The 17,904-nt window shown below is 39.3% G+C and overlaps 1 protein-coding gene across 1 annotated transcript in view; it reads left to right on the plus strand.

Annotated features, from left to right (window-relative positions):
- LOC126401427 (myelin transcription factor 1-like protein) overlaps positions 1-11,146 on the plus strand; it is a 123,419-nt gene extending 112,273 nt beyond the window's left edge. Inside the window, exons 17-22 of the mRNA XM_050062668.1 lie at positions 5,162-5,383; positions 5,916-6,010; positions 6,590-6,693; positions 6,815-6,958; positions 7,766-7,828; positions 8,463-11,146. Coding sequence (XP_049918625.1) covers positions 5,162-5,383; positions 5,916-6,010; positions 6,590-6,693; positions 6,815-6,958; positions 7,766-7,828; positions 8,463-8,603 — 769 coding nt within the window. The 3' untranslated portion in view covers positions 8,604-11,146. The remainder of the gene's footprint in view (positions 1-5,161; positions 5,384-5,915; positions 6,011-6,589; positions 6,694-6,814; positions 6,959-7,765; positions 7,829-8,462) is intronic.
- The last annotated feature ends 6,758 nt before the right edge of the window (positions 11,147-17,904 follow it).

Here is a 17,904-nt window from a genome sequence, read left to right on the forward strand (position 1 = left end):
GCAAGCAGGTATAAATCAGTATTAGCCCTGACAAGACAAATGCGGTATGAGTGTAAAGTTTCAGCCCAAATCTAAAGGTGCAGGAGAAACTTCAGAAGAGCAAGGTTGTAGCAGTTTACAGATTCTGCAGTCTCTGGTGAACCCCTGCAGACACACAGGTAAGGAAAGACAGAGAGGCGAGCAGAGAGGGAGAGATAGAGGCAGAGAGAGATTGATTGGACTCTACCTAAATCCCACAATGGGCTTCTCTGGCCTTAGCCCTGCAGCTGCATTGATTTCTCTGGTGGTGCAGAGCACAAATAACACACTTTGGCCATTCTCGATCTAACCCCAATCATTCTGTTGGAGTCTGAGGACAGTTTGCCAAAGGTAGTCCTGTCAGTATGCTCTGATGACATTAAAATATCTTTGAAAAATATTTTTGACTCACCATTTGAGGTGTGGAAACTAGTAAGGAACTTAAAGAGATGAGTAAAGTCTCTTGGGTTCAGAGGAAGACATGGTGGTTGTAACTCGTTAATGAAATATATAAAATCCATAGAATGGAGTGCACAAAACAAACACTCTAAATTAAAAGCTTTTCTACTTTCTGCAGTATTGAAAGTAAAGGGAGTAAATTAACTCCCCCTGTTGATCTTTCAAATACCCTTATTTGGATTAGGGATGATGACCTCGTCATTTTCCCTCTTTCCCTTGAGTTTATTATGCTCAGAGGGAGGGTCAGTAATCTTTGTTTGTGTGCGCTCTTCAGATTAGAGATCAGGGCCTTTGCATGATCATTCATTACTGGAGACTTTTTCTGTCATGGGGTAGTGTTCTCTTATAACTTGCACTGGCTCTCATGCCAGGAGGCCTGGTCTAACCCTTAACACTAAGGGACTGTACAAAAATTATTAGAGGAGCTGTAAAAAGCAGAAGGAATGTTTGTTTGGTTCTTTCCAAAGGGAGGGTAGTCTGCCTTCTTAGGGAGACCATATGAGGGTCTTTTTTCCAATATTTATACTTATACAACTATTATATTATTTAAGGCTGCAACTAACAACTATTCGATGATAATAGTAATAATAATAACTTAATGTTTATAGCACCTTTATAGCACAGAATTGCAAAGTGCTTTACAATAAAAAAAAGTAGAACTTGTACAAGATATAAAGAGGATATATAGTTTAAATAGTTATAGTAAATCCAAGCAGGGAGTTCCACAGATGAGGGGCCGGCAAAGCAAAGCCAGGTCCAGTCCCTTTTGTGACAAGTCAATTTTGGAACCATTAGTAGGGCCTTGCTGGATGATCTCAAGCAGCAATGAGGATAGGGAGCTAGCAGATCACAGATACAGGCAGGAGCCTGATGATTCAAGGCTTTAAAAACAAGCAGTAAAATCTTAAAATCAATTTCAAAACTCACAGGTAACCAGTGAAGAGCAGCAAGAATTGATGTGATGTACTCACTTCTCTCAGTACGAGTTTAAAGACTAGCAGCAGCGTTTTGTCTTTGTCTTTGGATGTTTCTCCTGCTGATACCTGAGAAAGGTGTGGTGCTATAGTCCGCTCTAGAGGAGATAAAAGCATGCAAGACTTTTTTTTAAAACTGCAAAAAAAAAGAATTACCTGATCTTAGCCAAATGTCTTGGTTGGGCATAGCAGGACTGCGCCAATTCTGTCACCTAAGCATCAAAGGTCAGCATCAAAAGTAACAACTAGGCTGCCTTTTTACATTATTAGAGAAGACACCCAGACTAGAAGAAAGATTGTTAATGCTGCTAGCGTTGGGACTGGTGGGGGTAATTATATATATATATATATATATATATACATATATGTATATTTCTGATTCAGAGTCATTTAATTGCAGGAAATTTTTGGACATAAAATAAGAAACATCGGTGGTGCTGATTGAATTTTTTTAGAAATTTGATTGCTGTTCATAAAAGAAATCTGTTTATTAGAGACAGCTTTTTCTAAGATCTTAGGTAAAAAGGGCATCAACAAATAAAAATTGAGGGAAGGGTCTTGCAGTTTTAGAGCATGAAACGTGGTTCAGCCCCCCTCCCAACCCCAGTCATTTTTGTACAGTCCCTAACCTGTTGTGCTGCCAGTGTGGCATTAAACACAACATCTTACTAGGCTCTGTATCTGGACATGATGCAATTCTGGATGGCAGTCAGTTTGGCACTTCTGAACTGTTACATAGCACACATGAGGCTCTCATCACAGACAGGTGGATGTTTGCCTCAACAGCACAGCTCTGGATCTGTTACCAGGTTGTACCCATTTGGCTCTCAGGTCACTGATGAAGTGTGCTGTGAGCTGATATGTGGCTCAAACAGCTGAGACATTTATGGCTTGAACTGGTGTCCAAAGTACTTTCTGAAGAGGATGAGGAAAGGTGCAGTCCTGGGAGAGGCTAGCAATAATGTGAAGACATTTCTAGAGCAATATTTTTTATACCATCAACGTCATCGTGCAAAATAATTCACAGATCTGTAGAAAATCAGATGTTACAGGCTGCTTTCATCAGTTTAAATTCAGTGCTGAGATTAAATTTACCCTGCAGCCTAAAAAAGGTTTAAGCCTTTGTTCTAAATAGTAAGAGTAATGGACAAAGAGTTTGAAAATGAATTTAAACGTGAAGTTGAGAATCAACCAGTTACCAGATTTTCTATAAATCAGTTGATTCATAAGTAGCTCACCCAAAACACATCACCAGTACTGGGACACAAAGATTCAGCAAACAAGTACTGCACTTTAGAAAGGTTGGAAAAGAATGGCAAGCTTGTCAAAGAAGGAAGCATTTGCATCTGTGGATTAGATTTGTGATACAATGTGTAGAAATTGAAAATGTTTGCTCTTGGCCCCCCCAGTGTTAGTATTGGAAAGACAGTGGATGGTGGATGTTAAGAGGAGTGGTAAGGAATGGGTTCATGGAAACAATATTTGTCCGGGGTCATGCTGTTTTCTACATCTTGCTTCTTATTCTGTACTCAGGATTTTCTGTTACTAAATATTGTAACAAAGATCAAACCCACACAAAGGTCAACAATAACTGTTTCAAAAGTCATAGTAACCCCTCGTCTCACTTCCATAGTAGTGACGCTCCCAGTGTCAATGCCATCCATCATCAAGAGGTTTGTTGATACAATCAAGTGAATGGGAGGGGAAAAAACAAGGATTGGATTAATTACAAAAATTGTTCCTTAATTTTAAATGGCTAAATGATGCAAATGTTGGGAACTGATAGGTGATAGAGCAGATTAGAAAGAGACACTGCCTTAGTAGTCAAGTAACATAATATATTCTGTTGCAATTAAACAAATAGAACATATAAAAACATGTACAAACTGTCTCACCATGTTCAGAGATGCTCTACGTTATGGCACAGTCCTGTTATCTCTATTGGAAAAACAACTGTATCAAAACTGTGATATTCTAATGGCTTACATACTTTTGGAGATAGATATAAAGACTTTATGTTTTTGTAAAATGGAGATGTAATTAAACATTTTCGTGAAAAGAACAAAAATCTATCTGATCTATAATCTAGCTTTTTGGCACAATGGTGTATGTATGTATGTCAAGAGGGAATAGGGAAAATTTACATAAAACTAAATATTATGTAGAGACTGTCATACTCCATTAAGACAGATAGATAATGAAAATGAGAAAGGAAGATTTGGGCTGGAGGTGCAGGATGGAATTGTTTGCTGGAATTTAACGCAGTCCTGACCACTCTTGGTTAAGGTTTGGGAGCCTGAGTGGATGGGTTAGTGAAGCTAATTCCTGTGACTTCTGATCTATATTCACGAGAGGAAAGATCTCAAATGCAAGAAAAACACACTGTGTTTCACAGCAGTGCATGTGATGCCCCCTGTTTTTTATTTGTTTATTTATTTGCAGTCAAAAAGCCACAAAGCTGATATAACACCAGGTAGCTGCTATTTGCAGACAGAACTGATACTTTCACAACTGTAGCTAGCTTTAGCTATAATCCATTTTGCAAGCTGTGACATTTGGAATAATTTACTGCCTCATTGCATCTGATTAGCATGGTGTTGATGCACTGTCAGCATTCTAAGACTGCGATAAGACTGCCACTGGGACAGCTTTAAATAAGATGATGGTATCTTTGTTTATATCAAAGCAATAGAGATAGAGGGAACCAGAAAAATGATATCCGCACATACAGTCTATGGTGTTTTAGTACTCAGGAGGCAAACAGACTGAAGGGTATACCAGAGAGCTAGTACAGACTCAGTAGGTCACTCTTTGATGGGGAAAAGGATGATGTCTCCAAGGGGTTGGTAAAAAATGTATTCACATAAGTCTCTCTCTTTTTTTTTCATTAAGTTTTTAATGCCTGAATCAATGTAATTAAAATTTAAATTAAAATTTTTCCCCTCAATATTTAGAACATGTGCAACTACATATGCTTAAAATGTCTTCCCCAATGCTGAAACGAAACCTACGCCCTTGCAAATTCAACAATTCAAAAATGTTCAATTTTATTTTATGCCAAGGTGGAAAAAGTAACTTGGTGTCATATCTGTTTAAAGACAAACAAAGCCAAAGCAAGAAAAAAGAAAATAGTGGGTGGTTCAAGGACACGAACCCTCAGTTATCTGCTGTAACAACTCAAATTCAGCCAGCGCAAACCCCAGTGTTGAGTGGGTCTTACCTGTGTAACAGCAGCAACAGAAAGTTTGCTGATCTGGTGGAGAGTCAGGGCAGTTAGGTATCAGTCAGTCAAGGTTTGCCCCAAACTCAGGTAATTCCATTGACCTGAATTATTAATTCACTGATTAATAATTGATTAACTGAAAATGTTTTTTGGAAATATACCAAATGATATAAGTATCTATAAGTGTATGATTCAACTTTTTACCCTTGGTAAAGTGTTCAAAGTTTGAACAGAAATCGTAATAAATGATCAAATTAAATCACAGTACTTGGAAATTCGTAATACATATCAAACATATCAATCAAAGTATCAAATTGGGAGCTAAGCATATCATGCCAAACCTAATGTCTTCAATATAGATTAAAGACAATGGTATCAACTTTGTATATGTAAGCAAATGAAGGTTGTGGTTGAATAAATAAATGATGAAAGTGAATTAAACTGTTGAGAGAGTCTTCTCTAAGAACATTGCACTCTGTCCCTCCAGGTGTCCAGTCCCAGGTTGTGATGGCCAGGGGCACGTGACAGGGAAGTACGCATCCCACAGAAGTGCATCGGGATGCCCCATAGCAGCCAAGAGACAAAAGGACGGCTACTTAAATGGCATCCAGTTCACATGGAAGTCTGGAAAAACAGAGGGCATGTCCTGCCCCACGCCGGGCTGCGACGGCTCGGGTCACGTTAGCGGCAGCTTCCTGACACATCGGAGGTGGGTATAGGGAACTTGTGTGCTATCAGTCTTTCCATCAAACTCTCAACAATAAAGCACGTTTGACTTTTCTGTGAGACTGACATTAACGAAATATGTCACTCACAAAATGACAATTGCATATCAATCACTCACCACGTTACCCAGAATTCATGAGAAAAACTACGGAGCATCCCAAAAAAGGCAAGCCAGTGCATGTTTGGAAAGATAAATGAAACTTGGATTGTACTGCACAAGTTGAGTGAGAGTTTGCCAACAGATTTTTTGAAATGTTTTTTCTGTTGTTAATGTGGACCCTGATTCAATTCCTGACAAATGTTCACCTTTTTGGATTCTCTGTTCACCAAGGAAGCATGCAAGAAAACAGTTTTCTCATTAATTCGAGGTAACATGCAATGAGTAACTTTTGCGGATGAAGTATTTCTTTAGTGGAATGTTTTTTCCCAGCCTTCCTATATATAAAATCCAGCAGTTGTCTCATGTGTGTGGAATATACTGAAACAATGCTTCCTCTCCTTGTTGCTGCCTTCAGTTTGTCGGGTTGTCCACGTGCCACCTCCGCCATGAGGAAAGCCAGGCTCTCCGGGGTGGAAATGCTAACAATAAAGCAGCAACGTGCCAGCAACGGTAACTAAAGCTACCACTCACCCACACAATACAGCCAATCAGGAATGTGGACATGGAATGATTTGCTGAGCAAAGTTCCAATTTCAGATAATAAACCAATCAGGAGGGCGTGTGTGGAGAGCATTGCCTGAACAAAGGCTTACATTGGAGATGAACTGCCATTCAGGGGTAGGGTGTAAATAATGAGAAGAGTGGCTCCAATCTAGAAGAACAGGGCTGGACTCGGCAGTTATCAGACATGGAATATCTGGACTAGCTTGTGGTTGTGTGCTCCATCTGTTGTGCTAACACTTCACCCTTGACTGCAGTGTATTTCAACACTTCATAAAGGGATGTGACAGGATCATAATGTAATTTGTCTGAGGGATTGTTGAGTCTTAATCAGCTAAAATGACCTGCCCCAGTCGTATTGTAGAGGTGAAGACAGTCACACACAGTGTCCAGCAGAATTCTGACATAGCCACACAGTCATATTGTGTCATTTTTAATTACTTCAGTCCAACATAAAGGCCGTTAATCTAATTTATGACTGAGGCCTTGCAGTAATGTGTCAGTGTTAATGCCGCTCTTCCTCTGTAGGACTGGAGCATGAAGAGGAGATCAAACAGCTGGATGAAGAAATCAAAGATATAAGTGAATCAAATTCACAAGTGGAAGCAGACATGATCAAACTCAGAACACAGGTAAGTCACGTCCTGTCTGCTCCTGTGTTTCTGTATATCTGAGTCAGCAGCGGTGCGCACTCGCCATGTGAATACAAAGCTGTGTTCTTAACATCCTGTCATCCGCCCGTCCTCTCCTCAGATCACAACAATGGAGTCCAACCTGAAGTCCATAGAGGAGGAAAACAAGGTGATTGAACAGCAAAATGAATCTCTCCTGCATGAGCTGGCCAACCTCAGCCAGTCACTGATTAACAGTTTAGCTAATGTCCAGCTCCCTCATATGGTAAGGGCCACCAGGAACGGCAAGCCGGCAAGTTGCAGAACATAGCTAACCGTAGCATTATAGCAGCTTACTCATTTATTTGTGTATTTAACCACAGCCTATTGTGCATGCTTAGTCTAAAATGTGGAGCATTGCTTGTCTTTCCAAATAGTGAGGGGGAGTTGGGAAATGAGGTTTGATTGGGCATTTTTTGAAAGTGGTAGCAACTCCAACTACAGCAACAGTCAATGGTGTAGGTTAAACAATGGCGTAGGCTCTTCAGTGAGGGTTTTTTGTGCTAATATGATAGAAGGCTTTTTTGTAAAGTGTGTTGCAAAAATTTTGGGCTCTTGAAGAAAAAGTAAAAATGATTACATTCTGAGTTTCATAGTAACACACGCTGTTATCCTGTTTTTCATCCTTCACTATGCCATTCATTCATGTTACCCTCTTGCATGATGGATAAGTTAACATTCATTGACAAACGAATGAATTACAGTTAAGAATCCTGTCTAAATGGCAAGCTATTTTTTTAATCACATCCTTTTATATTCCAGCCGTTGTTCTGATAAAAAAAAGTCCCTGATGCTTAGAATTTTCCCTCCTTGTAACCATTGTGCCATTCTGACACCATTACATGGGCTGGCCTGGCTCTATTTGTCTTGCCTTATACTGTATGTCTTCATCTATGTCCAGCTTCTGTTTTCCAGTTAATTTCTTCTGTCTGGCTGTATATCAAATACTGCCACCTAGTGTTTAAATGTAAGAACAACAACTTTGCTTCTCAAAGCGAGCTAAAAGAAATGTGTCCCTCCTTTGCTTCCATAGAAACCACTGGCACACAAAGAGCCTCCTCTAAGGAATAACAGCTGCTTACAGATGCACCAGCAAGTGAGTCGATGACTTCATTTTAAAGGGACTTATTTTGCTCATTTTCAGGTTCATACTTGTAGTTTCACCCCCAAATATGAAATACATATTTCTCCTCTTACCTGTAGTGCTATTTATCAGTCTAGATTGTTTTGGTGTGAGTTGCTGAGTGTTGGAGATATCTGCTGTAGAGACGTTTACCTTGTTTGTATGCTTGTGTGATGCGCGGTGATAGGGTCGGCAGGTGTAGTTTGGAAGAAAGAAAATAGTCCTTGGATGAAACTGTGGATCTGTGGTCTGTGGATTTCTGGAAAGAGACATTGCTGTTGAATTTTTCAAATGTACTTTTTGGTGCTTTTTCCATAAGCCAAATGCCATCTAGTTCCATTAGTTTGGAGAAAAGACAGACATCTGTACAGCCAATATCTCCAACACTCGGCAACTCACACTAGAAGAACTATATGTATTATTTATTTTAGGGTGAACTGTCCCTTAAAAGAAACTGAATAACAAACTGTGAAACTTAACATTACAGAAAAGTTAATGTTGACATTTAGATCATAACACATTCTATAGGAAGATTAGAGACATCTTAAATCCTCTGTCACCTCTGTTTTCCTCTAATGGCCATCATGTTGTGTGTCTGGTCCTGCAGGAGCCAATAAGCGAGCAGAACTTTGACGCCTACGTCACCACTCTGACAGACATGTACACAAACCAAGACCAGTACCAGAGCCCAGAAAACAAAGCCCTGTTGGAAAACATCAAGCAAGCAGTTCAAGGGATTCAAGTGTAACCATTGAGCAAAGGGAGATTTTTGTTCCCCCAGCAGGTGTGGCTGATGTATCAAATCCACATACAAACAGGCAGTGATGGTTCGGTGCAGTAACTTATATAGTGTTATATATTCTCAATTCTGTTCTCTCAAAAAAAGAGGTGTGATGCGTAGAAAGACCTCGAGATAATTTCTTTCTTAGTTTCTTTCTTTTCTTTTCGGGCCTTGCTTTGAGGAAGAACATAAAAGAGTAAATGGCAAAATAGTTTTTGAGGACATTCACATTTTGTACGTTTTCATATGAGCTGACATAGTGTCATGTAATGTTTCTAGCTGCTCATGTATGCACATTTTTAGTGTATATTTCTGAACAGTAAGCTAATGATAATGGAACGTGAGTTCTTTTTATTGCTTGACAAAAAAGCATTTTAGATGAAAAAAAAAACTGGACAGTGAAATAAAAATGAAAAAAACTACAAGCAAGGAGGAAGCTACATATTTTTCTCCTCACTGGATGATTTTGGACTCAATGATTTTAGATGTTTTTTCTTCTTCTCTTCTTCTTCTTCTTCTTGCGTGTAGATTGTTCAAGAGCAAGAACTGGTTTGCGGATCGCTTTATTTTCTGACAATGCTTGAGAAACGTTTGTGTTTTGTTTTGATGGAAAAAAAGATGTGTAGCTGTAGGTGGGGGCATTTTTAATTGGTGCTGTAAATGAATCCGGAGAGGAAACTGACCTGATGTATGTATGAATGTATGTATGAATAGTTATATTGTAAACATCATTACACGGAAACCCGATGGTGGAAATCCCATTATCTAGGAGAGCCAATTAATTCCTAGAGGAACACATCTGTGCGGTGCATGCATGTTCACATGCTCATCCTTAACTAATCTCAAATAGAAACAATGTGTAAAGACAATGACCTATAGAGACCACATTCTAGCCTTTCTAGTATCAAATCTGCGCAATTCCAAGACTTGTGTTGCTAGGGTCAAGAAATGTCTCAGCAATATAATAACTAAATCATTTGTTTATAGTCGGTACGGGATGCAATCTGCAAAGGAAAAAAAAAAAAAAAGGTTGGGTATATGCAATTTCTTGTTTATAAGCATAGCGGGGTAACATGAATCTTTTTAATATAGCCTATGTAAAATATTGATTTTTATACAAATCTTTTAATACAAAAAGTCTTTTTAAAAAAGAGGAGGGAACCTGGACATTGAGTTTTAGAAGCGAAAGTATATGAGTTCCACTTTTTTTCTGTACAATTTTGCACAGGGACACCTTCGTTTCCATGTTTTGATGTTCTTACAGAAACTAAAAGCAGTACCCGAGAGCCTAAAAGGAGGGTTTCAGAGGGTTTTGTAAAGAGTATTTATAGAGTATGACAGCAGGACTTACAGGGTCACTGTCCCCACTTATGTGCCAGTAGACTATTTGCACTTGTCCTTGAAGATATTATCCTTACGTACGGCGGCGTGCAATTTTCCAGATGACCTCTTTGGCACACGATTGGAGCAACCAACTGCTTGGAGCCACTGTAGGCGTGGATTTAGTACCACTGAGAGAGGAAGAACAGGGACTTGAAATCAGAGAAGAGGATGATTATAACCATAGCAGTTATACTGTAGGCTATTATCAAGTGTAAAAACATTGTTCTTTCATTTTTTTGCTATGTTTTAGGAAGATGAAGTTATCCCCCAGCAGCACTTTATATCTAATCACTGTACAAAGGATTAAATAGTCAATCAATTCAAGGTTTTAAAAAAAGCTGAAGAAATGGTGAAACGAGACCTTCGAGGGGTGATACAATCCAGCGTCGTGCCCATATGCCTGACTGTATGCACCCCTCCATTCTGTTGTTCTAGTTGTTAGCGATCATGTTCAGAATTGCCTTTTCGAGAGCTAATGCAAAAGGTGCTTGTCCTTCACCTGATTGAATCTCATCTATTGTACTTTACTGTCCTCTTTCAGGACTCTACTACCCATCATCCATGACTGCATACGCCTTTTTCCACAGCATCGTGTCTGCAGCTTTTTGCCAATATAGTAATGCTTCAGTAGAGTAATAGCTAGTACCAGTTTTTGAATTAATTCTCATTATCAGTAAAAAGGGAAAAGGGATTTTAAAGCACAAACCGGCTGCTCATCTGATGTTGGTACATAAATAACAAATCTGAATAGAGTTATCTGTGACTATCTATAGGGAACACAAAAAGGTCGTCACATATTTAGAAAGCTGACTTTTCATATAAATTATTGTGAATTCATCAGAGTTTATTATTTTATTTGAGCCAGTTCATTTTGAGATTGTTTTCAGTGACCATTAACAAAGACAGGATTTTGTATAAACTATTGTGCTCTCTGTGGAACTGAAGTTTGATTTATTTTTGTACTACACAGCATGGATTTGTTGACATTTTAATTTTGCTATAAATGTGTGAGATCACAAGTTGCTGTGATATTTCATTTATAAATTGTGAACTTTGTACAATTTTTGTCATGCTGGATGTTGACACATCTTACTCTGAATAAAGAAAAAATGTGTTGCCAGAGGCCTGTAAAATGATTTGTGTGCTCATTACACATTGCTACGGCAGAGCCCATCGTCATATTCACTCTGAGACTGATACACTCATCTCTCCACCAGCAGATGTCAGCAAACCCAAACTACACCATGGGTGCACCTTTGTGCTGTGCAGCTGCCAAAGATGAATCATTACAGTGACTTGCTGATGAAAAGCAGGTTCATTTTCAAAAATGAAATGGAGTTCAAAACACCACAGATTTGCAAACTATCCTCCAATGATCCTTTTGTTGTTGTTAATCACTGATGGAGCAGTGCAAAACAATTAAAGCAGACAACAATTTTAAATTCTTTATTTGTTGAAATACCTCTGTGTGACCGGCTCATTAATTGAGATTCAGATGCCGCCAATTCAATTTGTCATTTAGCCAAGATAATCTGCTTCACAATGGAGCAATCAAAGAAGGCTACAAGGCCCTGTTACATATTGATCTTTCATTCTCTCAATGTCTCTCTCATTCCAGTGCATACCTCATGTTGAAACAGCACGCTGATGGTTTAGTAGTGCTCTGGTTATGAAGATAGGGAACGAACAAAAGATAGACAGTACATAGAATCATGCGTGTCACATAGAGCTCAGTGGTGTTTTTGTGACAAGGGTATGACATGCAGGTAAGGTCCCCAGCAGCCAATCAAAGCATGGATGTTGCGGTTAACTATCAGGCTGCAGGAACGACCCATGAATTGTCTGAATACTTTCTGCATACTGCACTGTATCATTCCATGATAGAGGTGCTAATGGTATCTACATGATTGCGTCCTGGCAACAAAGTTGTTTCTACTTGTACTTGTACTTGGATTAGTAATAGGCAGACAGGAATATAATTTATCGTCCCAAGTGCCTGACTTTATGCATAGACACATTTTGCACAAATTTACATACTGTCACTGTCAGTTATTTTTTTTAGCCATTACATTGAAAGATCAACACCTTGTAAAGCACTTTTTATGTATTTTTGAAAGATTCCTGGACCTTTAGTGCTCTTTATTTTCAGGTTTTAATGTTACCATTTTGGCATTTTTTGCCTTTATTGCAGTGATTTCCAACAAAGGGTATTTGTACCCTAGGCGGTACCTCTGCGATTACAGATTGGGCAATGGAAATATTGCAGTGTTGTTCAGCTAATTTGAAAAACATCTAAATAACAATTTGATTTGAACATTTAAAAAAAAAAAAAGAAATCCATATATTGAGTCAGCTGTAACTTGAATGCAATGTGTTGATTGCAGGAAAAGTGGTTAGCAAGCAAGCTGAGAAGTCTGAACAATTGGCTAAAAACTCAGATAAATGGTTAAAAAGAAGCTAAAAGTATGATGAAGATACAGATTAAACAGTTTGCTAACTAAAAGTAACAGATAAATGACTGAAAGCGTTAATATAAAAGTCATGAATATGCAGTTGAAACTAGTTAGCTAAAAGTAATGACTGAAATAGCTTAACCTTTGGCGTATGGACTTCAGAGGGAGATATTTTGTGATTGAGAGACATGTGAGTGGCAGCAAGATAAATCCCCCCATGGAGTCCAGACCCTTAAGGTGGTGGCTGATGACTACGAGGCTGCTGACTCTGAGGCACATGAGGCTGATGAATCTGTAAAGACTAGGTGGTGTTGGGAGTTGGAGGGTGCGCACGACTGCGGCAAGAAAGAACTACGACAGAGAACGAGCCATATTTAAAATGAGTAGCAGTAAGATGATAGGCTGACAGAGAAAGGTGTGTTGCTGTGCTATTGGTTGATTGTGAATCAGCTGAAATGGCTGATGATTCAATTGACAAACCCAGACAGTGACACCCAGAGATGGTGAGTGAGCATGCGTGCAAGGAGTAGTAGGGTGAGGAAGAAAACTTACAGCCTGAGCATGAAAGGTATTGTCTACCTGACTGAACTTTCGCTAGAGCTTCATTTGACGAATGTCTTGAGTTCATCGTATGTGTGGGTAACCTACATCTTCAAGAACAGGTTAGGAACCAGTGCCTTATTGGACACTACAATGTAGAGGAAGACGGAAAACAAGGGGAGAGACAGGGGTATGACCTGCAACAAAGGACCACAACCAAAACTAAACTGGGGACACTGGGAGAACATGGCACACACCTTAACCACTTTGCTACTACCAAGGTGTCCCAGGGTACTGTACGCTCAAAGGGTTTAGTAACATCAATTATCAAGGTCCAAGTTGAACAGTCAAGGATTTCATGAATGTCTCACTGACTTTAAGGAATACTGCACCTACAAAATGATCATCACCCCATGTTACCTTGACTTCATGAAAAAAGTTTTGTTTTCTTCGCATGCCTCCAGAATCCAAACACAGAGGAAAAAAATGCGAGAAAATGTTTTCTTTACAAATTCAAGGCAACTCAGGGTGAGAATCCGATATACAAATGATCATTCTGTGGGTGAAGTATTTCTTTAAACAGTCCTCTCTGTGCATACAGACCACTGGAGTATGCACACAGACTTAGATTCCTTGCCAAGGTCCAGAACATTTTGTCCATATCTCTTATCTTCTCCAAGCCTCTGTGCTGGCATTGCTCCAGTTTTAAAGAGGCATTTTTTGTTTAAAGTTTGCAGTGTAGCCAATGTCTCCATAAGTCTTGGCAAAAAGATCTATCTCATGCCATACAACATACTGCACAGCATACATTATGTTCCATATCTAAGCGTCAACAGGTGGATGTCATCTTTCACTGGCCCAGTGGCTGCTTATATATGTATACAGTCTATGCATTGGTCCTGGCCTTTCAGTTCACCTGTCTTTTATTGCTAGGGTGAAAATGTATTGGTGTTGTTGGTCTCTCACCTGCACTCTGGTTCACCATGTGAAATAGCCACAGCTCTCACATCCACAAATGCCACGTTTTGACTCTACCTCCATCTCACCCACAGTTCACAAACCAACCTGAGTGGAGAAAGCAGCATGATTTGAACTAGCAAGGCAAATAGTGTTATGTGTCACATGAGCCTCCTGGGCTACATCTGACAACTCAGCCTGGAGTAAACAAGATTTGTACTCCATCAATAATTCATCAATCTGATTTCCCGCTTGATGCAGAGCAGCTTTGGGGGTACTGTGGGACATGTATCGGCTTGAAAAGGGATGATTGACATATACTGTATATGAAATATGTACTGTATATGTGTCTTATTTTTAAAATCTGTTGGTTTGTAAATTTAACATATTAAGGTTGACATCAAAGTTGACCAACAAGGAGATATCAGTGGTGCCAAAATAGCCTTTATTTAAGATCTTGAACACAAGTGGATGAAGCAATAATGGCTTTGAGGAGAAGAAAATGTGCACATTGATATATTCCCACCAGATCTCCCTGTAAATAAAATACCACAGTCCACAGAATTCACTGAAACAATGTTCCCACTGTTCATCAGTGCCTGCAGTCTATTGGCCTGTGGAAATGCTAACAATAGCACTGGGAGAGCATTGTTAGCAGTGGAAATGCTAACAATGACACAGCAGCATGCCAGCAGAAGCAGACACAACCACCTCTCACCCACATAATACAGCGGTCAGGAGCACAGATGCGGAGTGATAGTGAGCAGAGTTCTAATAAGAGATAACTGACCAATCAGGAGGCTGTATGTGCAGTATGCATGGTGAGCTGCTGCTGAGAAGAGGCTTAAATTGGGAATAAACCACCAGTCCACCTATATGTAGTAAATAAGAGCTCCAGGGCTGAGACGGTCAGATATATAAGCAAGATGGTCATGGAGCTTCATTCAGTGAGTAGCTATTACCTGTTTTTCAGTCAAACATATGCTGATATGTTTTTTTCAAAGCCTAAACACGCATCAAATAATAAATAGCCTATATATCTTGTCTCAGGCCTATTCCTGTAACCTTTTGTAGTGCCATGTGGTGTTATTTCTACATTCACCAGCAGATGTCAGCAAACCCAAACTATTAAGAAAGGAATGTTGAGCTGTGTAATAATGATGCTGAAGGTGTAGGTTGACATAAATTCATATAAGTCTTACTGTGTGTTTTAAGATTCTTTTGTCTTTTGAAGCTAATTTGAATAGGTGACTTAAATGTTCACATCCGGTGACATCAGGTATGTTTCCTGCTCTTGCGTCTGATTGGTGCACCTGTGCCAATATACAGCAGACCTATCTAATTACACACACCTGTGCATAATTAGCCAACGGCTAGAGCTCGAGCATTAGCTAGCTAACCTACTAAGCTAAGCTAGCTTTTTCGTGGAGAGAATGGTGAGCCAATTTCATTTTCGGCTGTATTATAAAAACAAAATTTGTATTAGACATGAGTTATTGGTAGTGCTGGCTAAAATAACGTAAGCTTAGGCTAGCTAAAACTTAAAGGGGAACTATTACGCCAATTCAAAATCCATACATGTTATTGCTATGGTCTAAGACAGTCCAAAAATGCCAGTAAACATGAACAACTCTCTCCCAAATCCAAAAACTAGAGTGTTAAAACTCAAATTCAAATTAATTTGGGTGGTGTTCCCTTTAAACATTTTAGTCTTGCTTGCTGAGGCTAATGCTATCACTTAGCTACTTTTCTGAACACACCACCATTAAGTGCCCTCTCCATTCAGCTATCTAACGTTAGTTATCTGAAAATGTGAGTTTTCTTTGCATTCCTTTACTCATTTTTGTCATGTTTTGCTATTTTAATACTACATACTCCCCTAGGTCTCTATCAAGGCAGACATTTCAGCATGACAGAACAAGTAGAGGTGTAACTTACCAAGTGTAATAAGCATTATTAATAATGGCTGCATTCCATTTGACTGCTGGGTATGCCAGTTGCTTGGCTCTGGTAGCTGTTGGGAGAAGTTTGCCTTCAGGACTTTCTGCCAGAAGGGATTTCCCGTTTGAGGTTAGGGGGGAAAATTGTAACTTGTGTTGAAATGAATAGATATCTGCCAGAAAGCTGTCAGATAGAGCGGTCTGACAGAAAAGCCTGAAGAAGGCCAACTTCCCACACGTGCCCCCAGGTACATTGGGCTGGCTCACTAATTACTTTTATTCTGGTTTTATGCTACTTTATACATCAACTTTATTAGGCTACATTGATACTTCACTATTTACATTTATCTGGCAGCTAATAGGCCTAGCTAGCTACATTACCTGACTTAAAGCAGCCAAAAGTAGGCTATGTAAAGTCCACCTAGGGCTACAAAACTGATCCAGTAATAGGACAGCAACACCTGGATGCCTGCATAACAAGCAGTTTTATTTTTGATACAAGCACATTTTGATATTTCTGTAGCCTTTTTCACCAAGGTTTTGAATGCAGGACTTTCCAGTCCAACAGAGTATTTTCACACTTTTAATAAGGGATCTCAATATAGTCCATCTTGGCATGGTGTAAGAGGACTGACACCTTTTAAAGGAGAACACCACCTAAATTAAGAATTCCTATATTCCATGGTCTAGAACAAAGGAATACTTCACACACCTATTACAAAACAGGTGCACGGAAAAGGGACAAGCCGCACACAACTTGCAGACAAACTCACACACACTGTTTAACTTGCAAAAATAGTACATTTATTGCAAAGTTTCGGTAACTAGACCGTCATCAGATAAAGCCTGTTTGCCTGATGACGGTGTGTGTGAGTTTGCATGCAAGTTATTTCCATGGCCCAGGAAAGTTCAATCAATATTTATGAACATGAGTTACCCTCTCTCAAAGCCAGAACCCAGAGAAGTCTCAAACATGTGACATCACTGGGTATAAAGTCTGGAGCTGCTCCGTAGACAATCAGTGAGAGGCTAATTTAGTGGACCCACAGAAAGTTTGTTGTCTTTTTATACCCAGATGAGCAATACTATTGTAATGTTCTCAGTTCTGAAACAGAAAATGTACCCATATAGTCAGAACATTCCCCTGGGAACTCTCAGTGTCATCTATCTTTCCAAATTCATTGTCATTGGAGAAGCTCCAGACTTAATACCCTGTGACATCACAAATTTGAGTATTAGCACTCTAGCTTTTGGATTTAGGAGAGAGTTGTTTATGTTTAGTAATATTTTTGAACTTTCTTTGACCATAGCAATAATACGTATGAATTTTTAAACCGGGTGTAGTTCCCTAAAATGCGAAGGAGCCATGCATCTAGGGGGGAGGTTAGGTAATGTGAAACATCAGGCAAAATGGGACAAATAAGGTTTTACATCTAGTGCTCTTTCAGTATTTGCAGTCATAACTGAATAAAGGTAACAGCCTATTAAGTCAAAAGTAAGTATAAAAAACTAAACACTGTCAATGATAATTAAGTCCCAGTGTCCTCAAACAAGACGATAATTAAGCCCTAATGTCAAACGAGTAAGTCACAGAGTCATGCGCTTGTTACTGTTGCTAAAATTGGTCAAATTTGTTGCTGTATCAAACTACAAACATTATTAATCATATAAGTTTCAACCATAAAATGTGGTCAGGTTTTGGACCTTGTCCACTTACTTGTCGCTGCAGACTGACTTGGCAGAGATGGCTGCCATCTTGTTTTTACATGGATTAGTGTATTGTGCTCTTACTACCACTAGATGGCACATAAAAGTGTCCATGAACGAGGACAACAGGTCTAAGTTAAAGGATAACTTTGGTATTTTTCAACCTGGGCCCTATTTCCCCATGTGTATGTGTGCGTATGATTCATAGGTACAACTCGTTTTAAAATTGGTTCAGTATTGAGGGAGGCAGATACAACCGGGAGCTGCGAAACGAGCTAAAACGGTAAC

Source organism: Epinephelus moara, chromosome 14, assembly GCF_006386435.1.
Source record: "Epinephelus moara isolate mb chromosome 14, YSFRI_EMoa_1.0, whole genome shotgun sequence".
NCBI classification, from domain to species: Eukaryota; Metazoa; Chordata; class Actinopteri; order Perciformes; family Serranidae; genus Epinephelus; species Epinephelus moara.